At 41.5% G+C, this 18,495-nt stretch overlaps 1 protein-coding gene across 2 annotated transcripts in view; it reads right to left on the bottom strand.

Moving 5' to 3' along the window:
• The window catches only part of arid1b (AT-rich interactive domain 1B), a 41,322-nt gene extending 25,136 nt beyond the window's left edge, over positions 1 to 16,186 (bottom strand). Inside the window, exons 1-2 of one of the 2 annotated variants that reach the window (XM_085132191.1) lie at positions 14,784 to 16,186; positions 9,899 to 10,090 (exon numbers count right to left, since the gene is read on the bottom strand). In XM_085132191.1, coding sequence (XP_084988317.1) covers positions 9,899 to 10,090; positions 14,784 to 15,893 — 1,302 coding nt within the window. In that variant the 5' untranslated portion in view covers positions 15,894 to 16,186. The remainder of the gene's footprint in view (positions 1 to 9,898; positions 10,091 to 14,783) is intronic. The other variant, XM_085132192.1, reaches the window with a different exon arrangement.
• Positions 16,187 to 18,495: the final 2,309 nt, after the last annotated feature.

The following is an 18,495-nucleotide window of genomic DNA, read 5'->3' as shown; positions in this document are numbered from 1 at the left end:
AATTCTGCAACCGGTTGGTGACTGATTGCTAAATATTGGAGAACTGTTGCTAGGTGACAGTAGCTCTCAACAGGTATGCAGCACTGCACTTGTGAGTACAGACTGCTGCAGTTACCTACAGTTTATATGGAAAAGGCCGATTTGTTGTGCTTCTAGTTTGTGTTTCAGTGTTTCGTCATGTTTAGTGAGTGTTTGCAGACAAGTCAGTGTCTTCTTACAGCAATCATCAGGACGTTTTTAGCAGACAGATTTTTCCCTAGCAACCGAAGGTTACCAAGAGGTTGCTGAACAGTCTTAGTTACTTCATATAAAGTTAAAATATAAAATTTAAAACACATGATGCTGTGTTACTATAGATGCAGCTGCTCAGCTGTACAGAAGTTATGAAACGCATATACATATTAATTAATCATAATTATAATAATAATATCAAATATGTTTCTGCATAATCAGTACTGAGACTCAGACTTAAGCACAGAGTCTGAACACTTCCTTCAGCGGCTCTTCCTCACAGACACTCTCAGTTTAACTCTTGTGCAGCCTCCTCAAGACGCCCCCAGCCTTCACTGCTTTAGCTAAAGAGTCAATTAAAAGCCAAACAAAAGCATCTCTGTTCCTCTAATGATAATAATAATCTGTCCTGCTCTACAGTGAAGCCGCTCAGGAATCACACACCGCCCTTTTCCTGGAAAGTGACCTCTAAATTTAATTTCCTGAATATCTCAGACTTCCTCTGTGGAACAGATCTGTTCTCATACTGGAGGAAGCTTCCTCTGGTCATAGACTTCTGACCCCTGACCTCGTGTTTTGCAGCGTCACAGGAGAACCACATGATGACCGTCAGTATGAGCCACATTTCCGATCTTTAACACATTCCTCCTCTTAGACCCGATCTGTCTGATTCCAGATACGCAGAGTGAAGAAGAGGAGGAGGCAGATGAAAAGACATCAATTCACTGATTCAAACTGATCATCTTAATTAGGGCTGGGCTATATCATACCGTTCACGGTAATACCGGTGTAATGTTGGGCAACGATAGGAAAATGACATTTCGGGACAGAATATGGGTAAAACGCGCATGCGCAGTGCCTTTGTTTACATATGCACATGGCGGCGACGCAGAATGAGAAGAGCGAAAGTGGATCGTTAAATGAAAGGGATGAACCAGAATTGGTTTGTAAAAATGCTGCAACTTCAGTGGCGTGGAACTGGTTTGGCTTTCATCCGTCAGATACACAACAAAGCACTATTTTTGGTAGCGCATGCTAGCGGGCCGTCGTTATTACCGTGCTTTTTGGAAAATATGGCCCACTTAAAATCAATCCTTTGATTTTTCTGAAAATCAGTGCCCCTTATAATCCCGTGTGCCTTGTGTATGAATTCTGGTTATGTTTACTGACCTCGAAACAATTTTATGTCGTACACGGCGCTTGAAAGTCTGTCAAATGTTTCAGTACGACTTTGCTAAGCTACAAAGCCGCACAGCTTGATGGATTGTCGCAGCATTAAGGCTATCGTAGGCAGGAGTCTCGCGGAGTGATACGTACTGTGCTTCAACATAATATTACCGTATTACATGTGTATAACCTCTTTTTAAGCTTTGTGGATATTATACATGGTTATGCTGAGGATATGTCGGCCAATTTCCACTGGAAATGCCTTTTGGTTAAACTGTCAGCAAGGAATTTGTATTTGCACTGTTAAAATTATATATAACTTTAATGCACATAAAAAAACAGCAGCTTGTTTAAGTGAAAATACATTGATTTTTTTTTGCACTAATAAAGTTGAGGAGTTGTAAAGTGTTTTGTCTAGTGTTAATTATATCGTCAGTTATATCGTTATCGCAGATTTTCAAATGTATATCGTGATAAATATTTTTGGTCATATCGCCCTGCTCTAATCTTAATGCCAAACCAACCATGGTACTCCTCCTCATTAACATTCATACCACCTTAAAAACCTGCTTTAACCCTCTGGTTTCTAACCTGGCCACTGGTGGCCACTTCACTTTTCGGTTTTCAACCATTTTTGTTCTGTTAATGCAAATGGAATGAAACTTTCCAAAGGTGTGTATTTTATTAAATTTTTTTAATTTTCAACATCAGCTCCTTAATAATGTCAATAATATTCACTATACACCACATTGTTCCTATTTTACTGAATGTGGCCACTTGTGGCCAATTGAAACCCATTATAACCACCTTTTTTGATTCCTTGTTACTGGCAGTACTATATTACTATATTTAGGTAAAATTGCTTTCATTCTAAACTCAACACATGAAAATTGTAGTTTTTAATGTTTTTCACCATATGACATCCTTGGCCCATTTTGTGCCAAGCAAGCAATTTCATGTAATATTCTTGGTTTCCACTAGGGGCGTTTGATGGGTTACCACACTCCAATGGACCAATATAATGAAACAATTTTGACATAGGTTTGGTCTTAAGGATCTGATAGTTTGTGTTTGTGCATGACATTGCAGCACAAACATGTATTTGCAAGATAGACTGGAATAAATAATGACGCATCAAACATTACATAGGCTGCAGTGAATTCCTGTGGATGCAGGATATTGAGCTTTGAGGTTCCCAGTCAAACTTAGCTTTGAAGCACATGTGAAAAGCACTTTTACTCTTGTATTTTTCATAAAAAGAGACCATACCCAAAATATTAACTCTAGAAACAAAAACAAAAACAAAAAAAACCCCAATCACAGGACATTTTGCAGAGTTCAAACCTGCAGCTGCAGCGCAAACAACAACAAACACTGTTTGTAAACGTGTCCTGGAGTTTATGCAGGTGCAGACGTTGCTACTGCTGTAAGTAAACCTAACAGCTTCCAGACCATTTATTCTGGCAATATGGCAAGAAGGTGGGAGTGTCCCCCCCCCCCCCCCCCCCCCAGAGGGACAAAGGGACCCCCTGATGATCCTCTAATCGCCTGAGCCAAGGTGTGAAACTGGGTGTGAACTCTGGCTGATTGGGAATCACACCCAGTTCAAAGCGTATAATATCTAAATTTGAATTATATTTTGGTTTTCATGACTAGGACTGGTGCTAATTTAAAAAATCAAGTCAATGAAAGTAGAAAAATGTTTTAATATATATGAATTTTATAGTATTTTGAAAACGTAAACATGGGTGGCCATTTTTGGCCACGAACAAAATGAGAGGGTTTTTTTGTTTTTCTGTCACAGCACAAAAAACCAAAGATACATAAAACTCATTGATACTTTTAATTATTGCTATGCATCTAACCTCCATCATGGTTAGAAAATAAATCAGTTTGCATGTATTATTTAGAAAAAAAATGGGGATTTTATGCTTTTATCCCTTTATCCCTTTATCCCTTTGTAAATCATTAAAATTATGTAATTTAACTGGTATTTAAAGGGTTAAAAGTCTGGATTTGAATTAAATTTTGGTCTTGATGAACAGCGCTGATACTAATCTAAAACATCAAGTCAATGAAAGTAGAAAAATGTTTTAATATATATGAATTTTATAGTATTTTGAAAACGTAAACATGGGTGGCCATTTTTGGCCACGAACAAAATGAGAGGGTTTTTTTGTTTTTCTGTCACAGCACAAAAAACCAAAGATACATAAAACTCATTGATACTTTTAATTATTGCTATGCATCTAACCTCCATCATGGTTAGAAAATAAATCAGTTTGCATGTATTATTTAGAAAAAAAATGGGGATTTTATGCTTTTATCCCTTTATCCCTTTATCCCTTTGTAAATCATTAAAATTATGTAATTTAACTGGTATTTAAAGGGTTAAAAGTCTGGATTTGAATTAAATTTTGGTCTTGATGAACAGCGCTGATACTAATCTAAAACATCAAGTCAATGAAAGTAGAAAAATGTTTTAATATATATGAATTTTATAGTATTTTGAAAACGTAAACATGGGTGGCCATTTTTGGCCACGAACAAAATTAGAGGGATTTTTTTTTGTTTTTCTGTCACTGCACAAAAAACCAAAGATACATAAAACTCATTGATACTTTTAATTATTGCTATGCATCTAACCTCCATCATGGTTAGAAAATAAATCAGTTTGCATGTATTATTTAGAAAAAAAATGGGGATTTTATGCTTTTATCCCTTTGTAAATCATTAAAATTATGTAATTTAACTGTGATTTAAAGGGTTAAAAGTCTGGATTTGAATGAAATTTTGGTCTTGATGAACAGCGCTGATACTAATCTAAAAAAATCATGTCAAAAAAAGTGGAAATTTTTCTTAATATATATGAATTTTATAGCATTTTGTAAATGTAAACAGGGGGTGGCCATTTTTGGAAGTTTTTATGTTTTTCTGTCACTGCACAAAAAAACAAAGATGCATAAAACTCATTGATACTTTTAATTATTGTTATACATCTAACCTCCACCATGGTTAGAAAGTAAATCAGATGGCATGTTTTATTTGGAAAAAAATTGGGGTTTTGTGATTTTTTTCCATTTATGAGTTCCTAGGATTATTTGATTTAACTGGTATTTAAAGGGTTAAAATTATGAATTTGAATGAAATTTTGGTCTTGATGAACAGCACTGGTACTAATCTAAAGAATCATGTCAAAAAAAGTGGAAATTTTTCTTAATATATATGAATTTTATAGCATTTTGTAAATGTAAACAGGGGGTGGCCATTTTTGGCCACAAACAAGCTGAGAGGAAGTTTTTATGTTTTTCTGTCACTGCACAAAAAAATAAAGATGTATAAAAGTCATTGATACTGTTAATTATTGCTATGCATCTAACCTCCATCATGGTTAGAAAGTAAATCAGATGGCATGTTTTATTTGGAAAAAAATTGGGGTTTTGTGATTTTTTTCCATTTATGAGTTCCTAGGATTATTTGATTTAACTGGTATTTAAAGGGTTAAAATTATGAATTTGAATGAAATTTTGGTCTTGATGAACAGCACTGGTACTAATCTAAAGAATCATGTCAAAAAAAGTGGAAATTTTTCTTAATATATATGAATTTTATAGCATTTTGTAAATGTAAACAGGGGGTGGCCATTTTTGGCCACAAACAAGCTGAGAGGAAGTTTTTATGTTTTTCTGTCACTGCACAAAAAAACAAAGATGTATAAAAGTCATTGATACTGTTAATTATTGCTATGCATCTAACCTCCATCATGGTTAGAAAGTAAATCAGATGGCATGTTTTATTTGGAAAAAAATTGGGGTTTTGTGATTTTTTCCATTTATGAGTTCCTAGGATTATGTGATCTAACTGGTATTTAAAGGGTTAAAATTATGAATTTGAATGAAATTTTGATTTCCATGAACAGCACTGGTACTAATCTAAAAAATCATGTCAAAAAAAGTGGGAATTTTTCTTAATATATATGAATTTTATAGCATTTTGTAAACGTAAACAAGGGGTGGCCATTTTTGGCCACGAACAAGCTGAGAGGAAGTTTTTATGTTTTTGCTCTCCCTGCACAAAAATAACAATGCATTATAATCAATGTTGATGTGGATCAATTACATGCCCCAGACTCTACTATTAATAATACAAGAAATTTCAGTAGCAATGCAATTATATAAAATTGCGAGATTTGAGGTTGTCTTCCAGCTAGTGCAGTGGACAAACAAACTGGTGTTTAAAGGGTTAAAAATGTAAAAAGTAATAATAATTTTATATTTATGAAAAGAACTGAAGTTACTTAAAAGCTTTATGCAAAAAAAATGGCAAAAAAACATAAAAATAATAAAAATTACAGACCTAATCTGTAGGTGGCCACTTTTGGCCACGAACAAGCTGAAAGGGTAGTGATTTTTAACAAAGCCAGAGGGTTAAAATCAGATGTGTTGAAACTCATCCACACAGCTTCTCTCTCAGATAGTTATCTGGCTCAACGCAGATGCTGCAAAATGCAATACAATGCAACCTTGTTGCAACCCGAGAGAGCTGCAGCTGCGGGATTAACCGCCCTGCTTGAGAGCACTAAAGTGGGACAGAAAGCCGACAATGTCTGCATAAATATCAGGAAGAATCAGACAGACTTCAGGCTGCGCGTGGACTCTGAAAGCCTGGAGGGGCCTTTAAGCGCCCTGACCTCCAGCGCATTGTTTGATCGAGAGCATTTCCTCACCAGCATGTCCGTCAATACTGCAGCTTCACTGAAACAGAGATTACAGTCGGAGTTCATGCTCTAACAGTAACTCGGTAACCTCCTGAAACCAGGTTTATTTTGCGGAGCTCAGACAAGGGAGCCAAGGGTCGAATTTCGTGTGGAATCAGAGAGTTAATAAAGAATAGTCCCAGGGCCACTTGGGCCTTGCGCTCCCATGAAACTCATTACTCTCTCTCTGCATAATCAGACACAACAGCGGCGACACAAACTCCCTCAGGCTTAAACCATCTGCAACAATAATGACACACCGTCCAGCCCGAGAGTCGGCGGGAGAAACACCTGCAGGTGCCTTCCTCACAGCTCTGAAACCAATCAGGTTCTTAGAACAGAAAGGTGAGACGAAGCTTGAACAGAAAATTCACTGACTGAAGCTGAACATATATCTTATAAGGAAGAGAAACCCAACTCGAGAACACACAGTAGGGGTGGGCGATATACGATAGAAACGATATAAATTTGGCTAACGATAGAGATTTTGACTATATCGCGATAACGCATGTTGATGATGTCATCAAGCTGCGCCTGTTTTGGTCGAAAGCATCGCAGCGGCTGAAACCATTATCTGCAAATTATGGCGGGCGACAGTCATAGCAAAGAGATGAAGCACTTTTGAAATATGGGGAAAGCCAAAAACTGCGCTTCCTCCACTTCCGTAACATTGATTCATTAATGTTGAATTCTCTCGCAGCTGTTCTATTCCCATGTTGTTGCAGTATATTAACTAACCTTGTATTGTGGATGAATAATCTCAGTTGTTCTCCCGACTGAAGTTTGGCCCGTGTATAGCATCCTGCTATGCGATTGCATTTGTCCCTGACCACCAGAATCCCTCACGTTAACTTTTATCGAGTGGAAAAAAAGTTGGCGTTCATCCTCCAGCTTCATTGTGCTAATGTTATGCTAACATAGCTGTGTCGCTAGCAATCACATAGCACAACATTATATACCAGGTAGTACAACTTCAGTAACCCTGCAAACGCCACTGCTGTTTAGTTTTCTGTCTTCATTTATGTTGGAAGTGGTAGCAGAGCTGTACGTTTTAATTAGTTTCAAAAATCTCTCAGTCAGAACATGGTATGAAATGTTTAGGTGTAAACTAGCGAGCTAACTTCCTGTTAACTTCTAACTCCGTTAAATTTAATAAATTCTGTTTTCATGGATGCATGGATGTTAAACTTAATTGTTACACCCGATAAAGCAGCAACGCTGATGATTTAATTAAAGATGAAAGAATTTAGACAGTTTTTAACTAGTGTTCGTTTGACTTTGGGACCTGAAACAGATGGAGTTTTGGACCCAGATTACTCCGCGAAGCTCCTCACCACAGCAGCCGTAATGCTCTGACAATCCATCAAGCAGTGCAGCTTACCAAAGTTGTACTAAAACATTTTTTAAACAGATTTCTGCACGCCAAAATCGGTTGGAGGTCAGTAAGCACAACCAGAATTCATACATAAGGCACACTCTCGATTTTTGAGAAAATTAAATGATTTTAAGTGTGCCTTATAGTGTGGAAAATACATTATACAGAAGAAAAGAACATATTGTGATATATATCGTTATCGCACAAATTATATCATGATATGAATTTTAGGCCATATCGCCTAACACACAGGTTCAGATCGGAGCTCAACGGCCTGACAACAGCGCAGAGGCAGAACCACAAGATGTTTCCACCTTCTCCGTCTGCTGGAAGACTAAAACCAGCACAAACAGGTGCAGACTTCCAACAGCTGAACCACGGAGGACAATTTCAGACTCTTACTGTCCTCAGAATTAGATTCAGGCCCAACAGTGATGAAACCTGAAGAAAAGTGCTGTGGCTCACAGCAGCAGGTTCAGCCAGGCTACACTCCTCCTTGTCCTGCTCACAGCCACAGTTTCAAATTTTCAACTTTAATGTCAGAAAAAATAACGTTCACACATGACTACACAGCAGCTCCAATCTTCATCGAAGACTGAAACTGTACTTCCCGTTGTAACTTTTCAAATTAAAAGTTCCTCGTCTTCTGGGTGAAGACTGAATCACTGTCAGTCTAACAAAGCTACTTTCTAAAAACTCTTCTGTTGACTGGGACTTTTTATCTCCTTATCAAATACCAGAAAACTACAGAGCTCACACGGACTCACTGCCTGTGTTAGGCTTGACATGTACAGATAAACACTTGCTGAGTGTTTTAGTTCTTTATTCTTCTCTGAAAGCTTTAAAATCCACAGTATGTGTGGATGAATTCAGCGATGGCTGATTATTATTAACCCATCATCACTGGGACAGACAGATTTATTCTACCTCCTGATTCATTCGCTGAGAAGAAGCTTCGCCGTCTGTTGCTCTCTGTGGCATTCGGCGGTGTTTACCCACCAAAGGATCCAGTCTGCTCTGAGCTGCAGCGTCAGACCCAAACTGGAGTCTAAAAATAGCCTGAGCCCAGGGTGTACCAGAAATAGCCTGACCCGGACCGGCCCGGCAGAAACCGTGCGGTCTGACTGCATCAACAGAGGCCTTGTCCACAGTGACAAAACGGTGACGCTGCAGATGAATCAGCACCAAGGGAACGAAGGCCTTAGTTTCCATAAACCAGCTCAGAGGCTGCTGAAGACCAGCAGAACAGGAGCAGGGACGGCAAACTCACAGGAGATGTTTTCATTAGTCATCCTGGGAGGACATTAACGAGCCAACAGTCTGCATGCTAATGAGTATCCGGTTAATGCTTCACACGTGTATCCTAATGTGGAGAGTTACAGGAAGCTCTCGGGTCCTCTGGCCTGTAGTAAAGCAATCTGATCTCTACAGAAATCAGACTTTTTCATATCAGCCTGATGCTGCTCTGCAAACATGTCTCACCGCTCTGCAGCCACAATGAAAGCACTGATTTGGGCACTGATCAGGTCTCTTTTATCACCTACAGTAACCAACCCCAGACAAACAACACCACACTGGGCTGCCTCGCACTCAGATTTAACAGTTTTCCAACATCACATAAAGTCATGAGAGTTATAGTGACTGAAAGAGTTAGGTCACAAACACGAGCTCCTCCACAGAGGCAGGCTCAGGGGAGAGCTCCTGCTCCTCCATGTCGAGATGCTGCAGAGACAGACGTCTGCATCACCCGCTTAACTTCAGGCAGGTGGGAGATCAGGAAGGAGGGTGGAGTCAGATAACCTGGCAAGTTTCACCCCAACATGAAGGTTTTTAATTGGGAACTTTTGTCTATACAAATTCTCCCACAGTGTGCAGCTCAGGATCCTTTCAGCGCCGTAGGTCAACCAAGCATCCTGGGTGGATTTAAGGGACCAGTTAAACTCTGCATAAACTCATCAAATCATTTAAATTTTAAATCCCATCTTAAATGTATTTTTATCACCTGTCCAGTAATTTCAAGGAAATTGTAGATTTCTATTTTTCATCTGTTTTTCATTATCTGAAGATGGTCTTGGTGCTGTTATACAACTAAACTGCTTCTAACTGGCCAGTGCAGCCACAGAAAGAAATGAAAGCCTGTAAATTACTGATAAGCATCACTTCTTTACTGTGACAATAAAAAAAGTAAAGCTGAAGACTTTCAGGTGTTGGATTTATGATCAGATTTATGGATGTTCAGTTTTATTGACGTCAGATCCTGTAACTGCAGAGTTTGAGATCCCACCCAGAACTACAAGTTAAATGAAACTAAAGAATTATTTTGCATTAATTCAAATGGAGCCTTAAAGACACATCTGAGCGCCTCCCACCTGCTGCTGAGGGTACTGCATCCCTCCCATTCCCACCTGCCCCCTGCTGGACATCCCCATCGGGTATCTGTGCGGGGTAGGGGAGCCGTAGGGCTGTCCAGGGTACGGCGCCCCCTGTTGCTGGGAGTACGGGTTGTTGCTCATCCCGTATAGTTGAGAACGCTTCATCGCCATCGGGTCCATGGGCGGCACCTGAGGAGGGGAACACGGTGGATATTTAGTGACGCCATGAACTTAACACCATGTTTAAAGACACAACACGTGACTCTGATTCATCAGTGTGACAAAACCTCTGATGACTACAGAGCAATGACATCATCAACATTCATATTAGTAAGACTGAGGAGGTACTGCATCTTTCTGTTTGTTTCCACTATGAGAAACCAAACTGTCCGTTCATCAGTTTTCTGCCACCATTAGGTCAGTCTTCTATATCCATCAACACCAAGTCTGACTGAGCACGCTCACATGATGGACCGATGGAAAGTTAAATATCTTTAGATATAAGCTCCACTCTGTGTGTCTGCTTGGGGGCTTGGCCTACTGCCACCTGCTGCAGATAACACACCGCACATTATCCTAGTAACTTACCCACTGATATGGTTTGTCTGTTTTCACTGAGGTTCATGGCATGTGCTCAGGTGTGAGGGTGTCAGGTGTGTCTCTGAGAGTGAACCCTCATCCGCGGCACGCTGAAGGCCTGCGAGGCCGCTTTAAGCTGGAGTCAACAGTTACGCCTGGGTACACTTTAATATTCACACTCACTCTGTATTTGACACACTGACATAATAATAGTAGGCGAGAGGAGTGACTCAGAGAGAACAGATGTTTCACCGCTGCTCCGGCAGCTAAAAATAGAAACCGCTGACGGATTTTACGCTTAAAAAACTGATGCAGACTTTTAATCCTGTCCTTTAATCTCCTCTCACTACACAGCAGTCAGCTGAGCAGAGTAAATAAAGAGAAACCTCAGGCTGGAGTGCTGCCAAGCCCACACAGCTGCTTCAAGTCAGGCAGAGGATCCACAGACCGGATGAAAACAGGAGGACAGGAAGCTGCTGCAACGAGGCCACGTCAGAAGCAGCCGGTCCATTTTCCTGAGTACTGCTATCATCACGACCCTGGCCCAAACTGCAGAACGTGTGTTTTATTTGGACAAACCTTTGGTCAACACAACTTTTCTAATATTTAGTGTTTTACTGGCTGATTTCTTGTAATGGAGGCTGATGGGAATTGTTGGAAAAAGCAGGAAAAAGATTAAAACTTAGTGGGGTGCTTCATCCTCCTCTGTTGCATTTGTCCAATGTGGTGGCGGTTAGCCATTATAAATTTTCATCATCAAAAACCAGCAAATAAAATCACTGAACACAAGTTTCATTTCATATATCGTAGATTGGGACTGGCTAACAAACGGGTGGGTGTGGCCAAATCAAGTCAAACAGAGACTGCGAAAATAAAACGGCTGATAGTCAGTGTGTTTTACCACAAGGTGGCGCTCAAGTAAGATAACATTGCTCAGTACAAATCACATTAACTCAAATACCCTGCAGACCACAGGCATGTTTAATATAATGAATAATATGACCCACAGATAGGCCACAGTAGTGCCACCATGTGGTGTGGTACAGAACTGCTTTAATCTCAGGAGGTTTGCCAGGAATCACAATTTTGTACTGTTTTTTTTTTCTATTAAACATACAAAACTGCATCACATCGAGCCTGCACCTTTTTCCAGTCAAACAGCCCAATTTTACTCCCAGAACATCAAATTCTGCCGTTTTATCGGAGCCATCAGCATCTCACAGAAACACACAGTCAGTATGATTTATCGGGTTTATATCGATAAATGTCGAGTCCCTCACTTCCACTTCATCATGTACCCACTGATATTACATTTAAACACTATAGATCAGCATCATTAACACGCAGGGTTAATACTGCAGAGGCGCGTTTTAACCCAAACCACGTTTCCTAAAGCTAACCAAACAGTTTTTGGAGTCTACGATGCCGAGAACAAAGCACACATAATAAGGCACAAACTGCAGCCTTCTCACTCACAAGCTTGTAACCTACAACACCATCAACGTTCCATCCTTCTTACTGGGCCCGGGCTATATCATACCGTTCATGGTAATACCAGTATAATGTTAGGTAATGATAAGAAAATGAAAAATCACGATAGAATATGGGTAAAACGCGCATGCGCAGTGCTTTTGTTTTCATATGCACATGGCGGAAAAAGCATGGCGGCAACGGAGAATGAGAAGGGCGAAAGCGGATCGTTGAATGAAACAGATGAACCAGAAATGGTTTGTAAAAATGGTGCAACTTCAGTGATGTGGAACTGGTTTGGCTTTCGTCCATCAGATTCACACCAAAGCACATTTTTTGGTACAGCATACAAGGGGGCTGTTGTTATTACTGGTATTACCAAACCAATTTTATTGGTTTTATTTGGTGTTCTCGGTTACTAACAGAAGACCCAACAATTAAACTATTTTAAACTTTAATATCTGAAAACACAGCCAACGTGTGTGTCACTCCTGCATGTCAGTCATCCGATCACCAGCTCCATAAACCAACACATTAGCTCGACTACAGGAATAAACTCATGTATGAAACGTGCAGGCTCTGAGGCGCTGCCCTAAAAGTCTTTATTTCAACTAGAAAACAAAATCATAAAATCATGATCCACAAGGAGCGTCCACGCAGGCCGAGGCCGGCAGTGAGGAGGCGGATACAAACGACAAAGCAGAGCTGGCCGATCCACAGCAGAGATATTACAGTTACTATTTTTCTTAGTATTTATTCTGATTTCAGTTTTTATATAAGTTTCGGGAGGTTTACAGAGTGAAAATATTTAGAGTTTGTCCTCAGCTGACTCAGAGTCCCGTAGACGATGACAAACACACAACATCTGCATTCATTTCATATTTCACCTCCTTTTAGTTGGGTTTATTGAGCTGCTGTAACAGTAATTTCACAACTTTTTAAATTTTTATTCTGCTAATTAAAATGCTGACTGCCACCTAGTACTAGTTTTAAGTTTAGTTATAATACGATATATGAACCTCGGCCCTTTTGAGACAACAAATGAGAGGAGAGGATGGTGCTGACTGCCATATGAAAGTCCAGTACACCAACTGAGAAGCAAAAAACCCAGATTGATTTTATTCCGGTTCACTAAATAACCTGGCCCTCTTTGTTCAGTCTTTGTGTGTGAAACTAATTCATTCTTTCTTTTTTGTGTAACACAGTGCGATTACACAAATCCTCATTTCTGTTCAGGGCATCAACACGTGGAATTAAAAGGAAACTGAAACAAATTTAAAGAGGAATCAGTCTTGTTGCCTCGTGTCATCCTGTACACCGAGCTGTGCTCTCCCACCTGCCTGCAAGTTAGAGTTTCTTCATGTAAGCACGTATTGCATCATATTTTCCAATAAGCCAACACACAAGTTTAGCTAATTGAACCTGATCTCAGACACAGGAGCAGACAGTTTGCTGACAAAGATTTCTACCTGTGAAAAAAAAATTTGTGCATGGTTCAGCGTTTCTAACAAATAACTGTGTTCTTGTCCCCATTCAGAGGAGGTAACGGATGGTTAGTGAATGATAATTATTCACTAAAAACACATTTTATTAAAACAGAAGTTGATTTATTGAGTAGCTGAAAAATTCCTTGTTTGCATTCAGTCAAATGATCCTGAAAATAAATTAAGGGATCATAATTCCATTATTCAATGGTGACTTAATCACCTGCAGACCGGCATTTCCATTGTTTTCTGCTATTTTAAAGACCTGCTAATAATTCGAAATAACCTGCCGATTATTCCATAAATAAATCACTTTTTAAAAAAAGATCTTGTGAGTCTATTAACTGCAGTTAAACCGTGACTCTGACGAGCTTCTACAGTGCACCGCCGGTCCAGGTAAAGTGACACTGACATGGAGTAGGGATGACCGGGGTTGAGGCCTTCTGCAGGCCGGGCTGGAGCGGCTGCTGCTGCGGGGTCAGCCAGTGTGTTAGCCCCAGTGTTGTGCCGGTGGTGATGGGCACATGGCTAATCTGCATGAGTGAAGGTCAGGACTCCCGAGCGGAAATGGCAGGATGTTTGCTGTGCTTCCTGCCAAGAAAGTTGTGGCCGGAATCAGAAGCTGAAGCGGCCACTGTTGCAGGAGGAAGCGTCACCTGATTAGACCCGAGTCCCCGCCACACTGTCTTCTCCCGGCGGGGCAGAGAAACAGATAAAATCCGAGGAAAGAGCTTTATTTACCGGTTACCCCTCAAAACACATCATTAGCATACGCGAACTGTCAGATTTGAGCGGAGCTGTCAACCGTCAACCCTGTCACCATTTAAACCGCGATCTTTTCAGGTGTAACAATAAAACTGATTACAGCCACCCGGTTTACATTTTTATATATATTTATAACAAATTCGACCTCTTATAAAATCAGCAAGCTGCCTACTTTCACACACGAAGGCCTTTGCCGTTGACGACAGCTATATGCTAATGATAGCTTAGCCTAGCGGGCTAAAAGCGAAGTCACCTTGGACACAATCGAAAACTTCCCCAGCTCCTGTCATTACGAACAGTCGCTAATGCTTGTCATTTATAAAAGCAAGTAATTACACAATACAATTTGTTTGCTTTAGAGTCCTAAACGACTCATGTGGGTGCGGTGCTTAATTAATGAATCTGTCTGCAGTGAAAATTAAAAAAAGAAAAAGAAAACACACACACACACCTAGCGTAGCAGCTAGCTGCCGTTAGCTATTTGGGTTAGCATCGCGGCTGTTAGCAGCTAGCAGGTTACCGGTGGTGCGATGTCCACCTGTCATTAGTCAGGTTATAAGTGGTGTTAATAAGATGTTATTCACCTGAGCCCTGCCGCCACCCTGCCCGGGATTCCCTGGGCTCATGGTCGGGTGATTTCTCTGCTGTCCTCCCCAGCCGTGAGCCCCGGAGCCGTACTGGGAGCCCATGTCTTTAGCCAGCCCGATGCTCGGCTGTTGCTGTGCGGGATTATTATAATCTGGATATCCACCTCCATAACCCCGCATCATCGGACTCGGAGAAGTTAATAACTGGTTCAAAGTTGGTGTAGCCCCTGACGGGTGCTGCTGTTGTGGCTGCTGCTGCTGAGCCTGTCCGGGAAACCGCTGAAACCCGCCGCCTCCGCCTCCAGCCGGGGAGCTGCTAGCAGTCATCGCCGCCTTGCTGTGATTAGCAGCGGTCGAGCCTGCGCCGCCACTGCCGGGGCCCAGCAGGTTGTTCCCCTGGCGTGACGGGCTCATCATGCCGCCGTATCCACTGCTCCCGTACCCGGGCCGGTAGTTCGGGTAGTGGTTGTAGGGGCTGTTGTTGCTGTAACCTTCGTGGGAGTTGTGGACCTGATCCATGGTGCTGAGTACGGAGCGCGCCGCTCTTACCCCAGTCCCTGGGCTTTGTTGTCCGCCATGTTGATCGAAGCTAGGCCCTCCTCTTCCATTCCCATAATAATGATTAAACTCGGAGCTGGTCCCAGTCGGAGGAGGGTTGTTGTCGGTGCTGCTGGTGGCTGATCCCAGCCTGGCATCCATCCGCTCCTCCTCCTCCTCCTCGCTTTGATTCAGCTCCTGTTCTCGGCTGCTCCCCTCTTGCAGGATGTTTGCTGTGCATCCATGCTGCTGGACGCTGCTGCTGATGGTGCTGATGGTGTTGTTGTTGTTTGTGTTGTGGTGTGTTTGCAGTTGGAAGTGGAGCTGCTGGACAAGCTGGCTGAACGACAGAGGTGTTTGGTGGGATGAGGAGGATGATGATGAAGATGAAGGAGGAGGAGGCTGGGGAGGTCCAGCACCACCAGTGGCACCACAGATACCTAACGTTTTCACTGGGTGCCCACTGAGCATCCCCGTCTCCCTGCTCGCCGCAGCAGAGGCACAGCCGGCCTGGCCTTTTGTCCCCCCTCTCTCCGGTCTCGTTTCCCCCTCCAGGTTCTCCACTGACATCACTCATCCCAGTCCTCCACTTCTCCTCATCTCAGGGCGCTGATGCCACCTGCAAGGCCACAGGTGGAAAGAGGGCGGTCAGTGGCAGAAATTTCTCATAATAATAAAAAGCCCAAAAACCCACTCTTCAGGTCTCACACCTCCCATGACCTCTCTAATAACCCCGGTCAGATAAGCCTGCAACACTGATTGGCGTTTTTACCTTTTCACCCCCGAAATACCTGAGCCATCCATCAGCAGCTGCAGCGGTTCTTCTTCTCTATGAGAAGGAGGTGGAGGGCTGATGCCAGGACATTATTTCCTTTAAAAAAGTCTGATAACCAGATGAGTTGGAGTCACTTTTTCATGTTTTGTGACTAATCTTATGACCGTGCTCCTCATCCTTCCTGTTTGCAGCCACAGAAAGAGCTGAGATGTTCCCAAGTGCTTAAAATTATTTAGAAACATATCTCTGTGCAAAGCTTGAAACATGAGCACAAATGATCTTTTTTACAGTCTGAGGGTTGGTCAGTAGAAATAAGCAGTTTATTTCCCCAAATAGAAAAACAAAACAAAAACATAATCATCCCGAATCTTCACCAGACAGAAACAACGAGAGGAAATCATCTTGGTGTTAAATCAGCAACAAGAAACACGAAAGATGAGAATAATTATCTGAAAGCCGTGTGCACAGAAACTGCTTACATGTGAGTTTACGTTCTATTATTTAGAATCAAATAAAACACAAACAGCAGTTCATTAACAGGGGGGCTGTTTCAAACACACACCTCTACCCTCCACACGTTACCCACATGTGTGTTTCAATGATATCAAAGTTTTATTACATTGTGGAGTCGAGGAGTTCATCTGAACTTCCTAAAAATTATTGCATACATCCTGAAAAAGCCTGAAACTGTTTGTTAAAATCAGAACATGTTTGATGTCATTTCATTTATGATACTCATCATCCCAGCATCTGGAGAAATCCATCTGACCAGAGGTCTGCAGCTGCTGGAGCTCCAGGCATCTGATCACTTCACTGATCTTCAAACATCACCTCACCTTCTGACTAACGACAAACAAAATGGGTCCGATTTTTCAGTTTACATACTGAAACGAAAGATTTAAGGTTCTTCTTCTTGCTGGACATTAAATACGAACAAGCAGCAGAACACCAACATTTGACAATTGAAAGGCAAAACCTATGACTCTAGTAAATGCAGTCCATCTACGTCCCCCACTGCTGCAGTATAGAAGTATAGTTTAATTTTAGTGAATTGAAGGCCAACACAGATGACTCATTTTCTCCACAAATATCAGATCTTATCAAGTTCTCTCCATATTTTTACCCTCGTCATCCACCTGCTGTAGTTCTGTGTCCCATCAGTGAGACCTGCTTCACAGTTTGAGAACCACTGCCCTGTAAGGTTGGGGATGTGGGGGGTCTGTGGGGTCAAGTTGCTGCCGTGTTTTGGGTCTATTTGTCCTCTTAGAGCAACGAGTCACTGAGGGTCACCAGATCAGACCGGCCTCTCCGTTCATGAGTCCTCACTGAGGCTGATGAAGATGAGGATGAAGCGAATAAGATGCCTTCACAGTCAGCCAATCTCACCCAGTCTGAGATTTTAGCCGATCTGAAAACCCTCAAAACACCAAGTGAGATAAGCTTGGTGTTCATCCCCCCGGGAAAGAGTTTGACTGATGGCTCAGAACCTTCTTAGGATCCTTTTTGCAGGGTTTTTCTCTCATTTTAGTTTTTTCAGCTGTATTAAAATAATGTGAAGGCTGGGACTGAGAGAAGATGCTCTCTCTTCCACAGCATGTCTTTATCCTGTTTTCCTTCTCTCACCCCAACCAGTCGCAGCAGATGGCCGCCCCTCCCTGAGCCTGGTTCTGCCGGAGGTTTCTTCCTGTTTTTCCTTCCCACTGTCGCCAAAGTGCTTGCTCATAGGGGGTCATATGATTGTTGGGCTTTTCACTGTATCTATGAAGCGCCTTGAGGCAACTTTTGTTGTGATTTGGTGCTATATAAATAAAATTGAATTGAATTGAATTATGGTGACCCTTTTATTGTCAAAACTAAAAATACTCTCACAGCTCCACATCATGCTCAGCGTCCTGCTCTCTCCATGCTCTTAAAGTTCACCGCCTGATAAACAGGGACCATTTCACCCTCCTGAAATCCCAGTTGAACTCAGACCTGTGTGCACATTTCCTCACTGCACTGCACTCTTCAGACGAGCAGCAGAGTTAAACCTTCTTTATTTTAATGACCAGAGGATATTAGTAAAAAGAGCACCAATGAGAAAGAAGCATCGTTTACATGTTTAAATATTTAAAAGGAGTAAATATATTTATGTATTTATGTATTATATTCATTTATTTATTTCAATAAAAAAGTCTGTGTTTATTAGTCCAGCTCTGGATTATTCTGTTTGGAGATTAAGTTTTTATCATTCACCTTCAGGGCCAAACCTGCAGTTCCTCTGGTGTCCAACAGGGGCAGCAGTGAGTCAGTCCCCATGGTAAAGCTTACAGCAGAAACAAACATGTTTACATCCTGATACATTTTTACTGATTTTTTGGTCTCTGTAGACCATTTCCACCTTTACCTGTACGGGAG

Source organism: Neolamprologus multifasciatus, chromosome 15 (assembly GCF_963576455.1).
Source record: "Neolamprologus multifasciatus chromosome 15, fNeoMul1.2, whole genome shotgun sequence".
Classification (NCBI taxonomy): domain Eukaryota; kingdom Metazoa; phylum Chordata; class Actinopteri; order Cichliformes; family Cichlidae; genus Neolamprologus; species Neolamprologus multifasciatus.
This window is presented reverse-complemented; position numbering and strand designations above follow the sequence as displayed.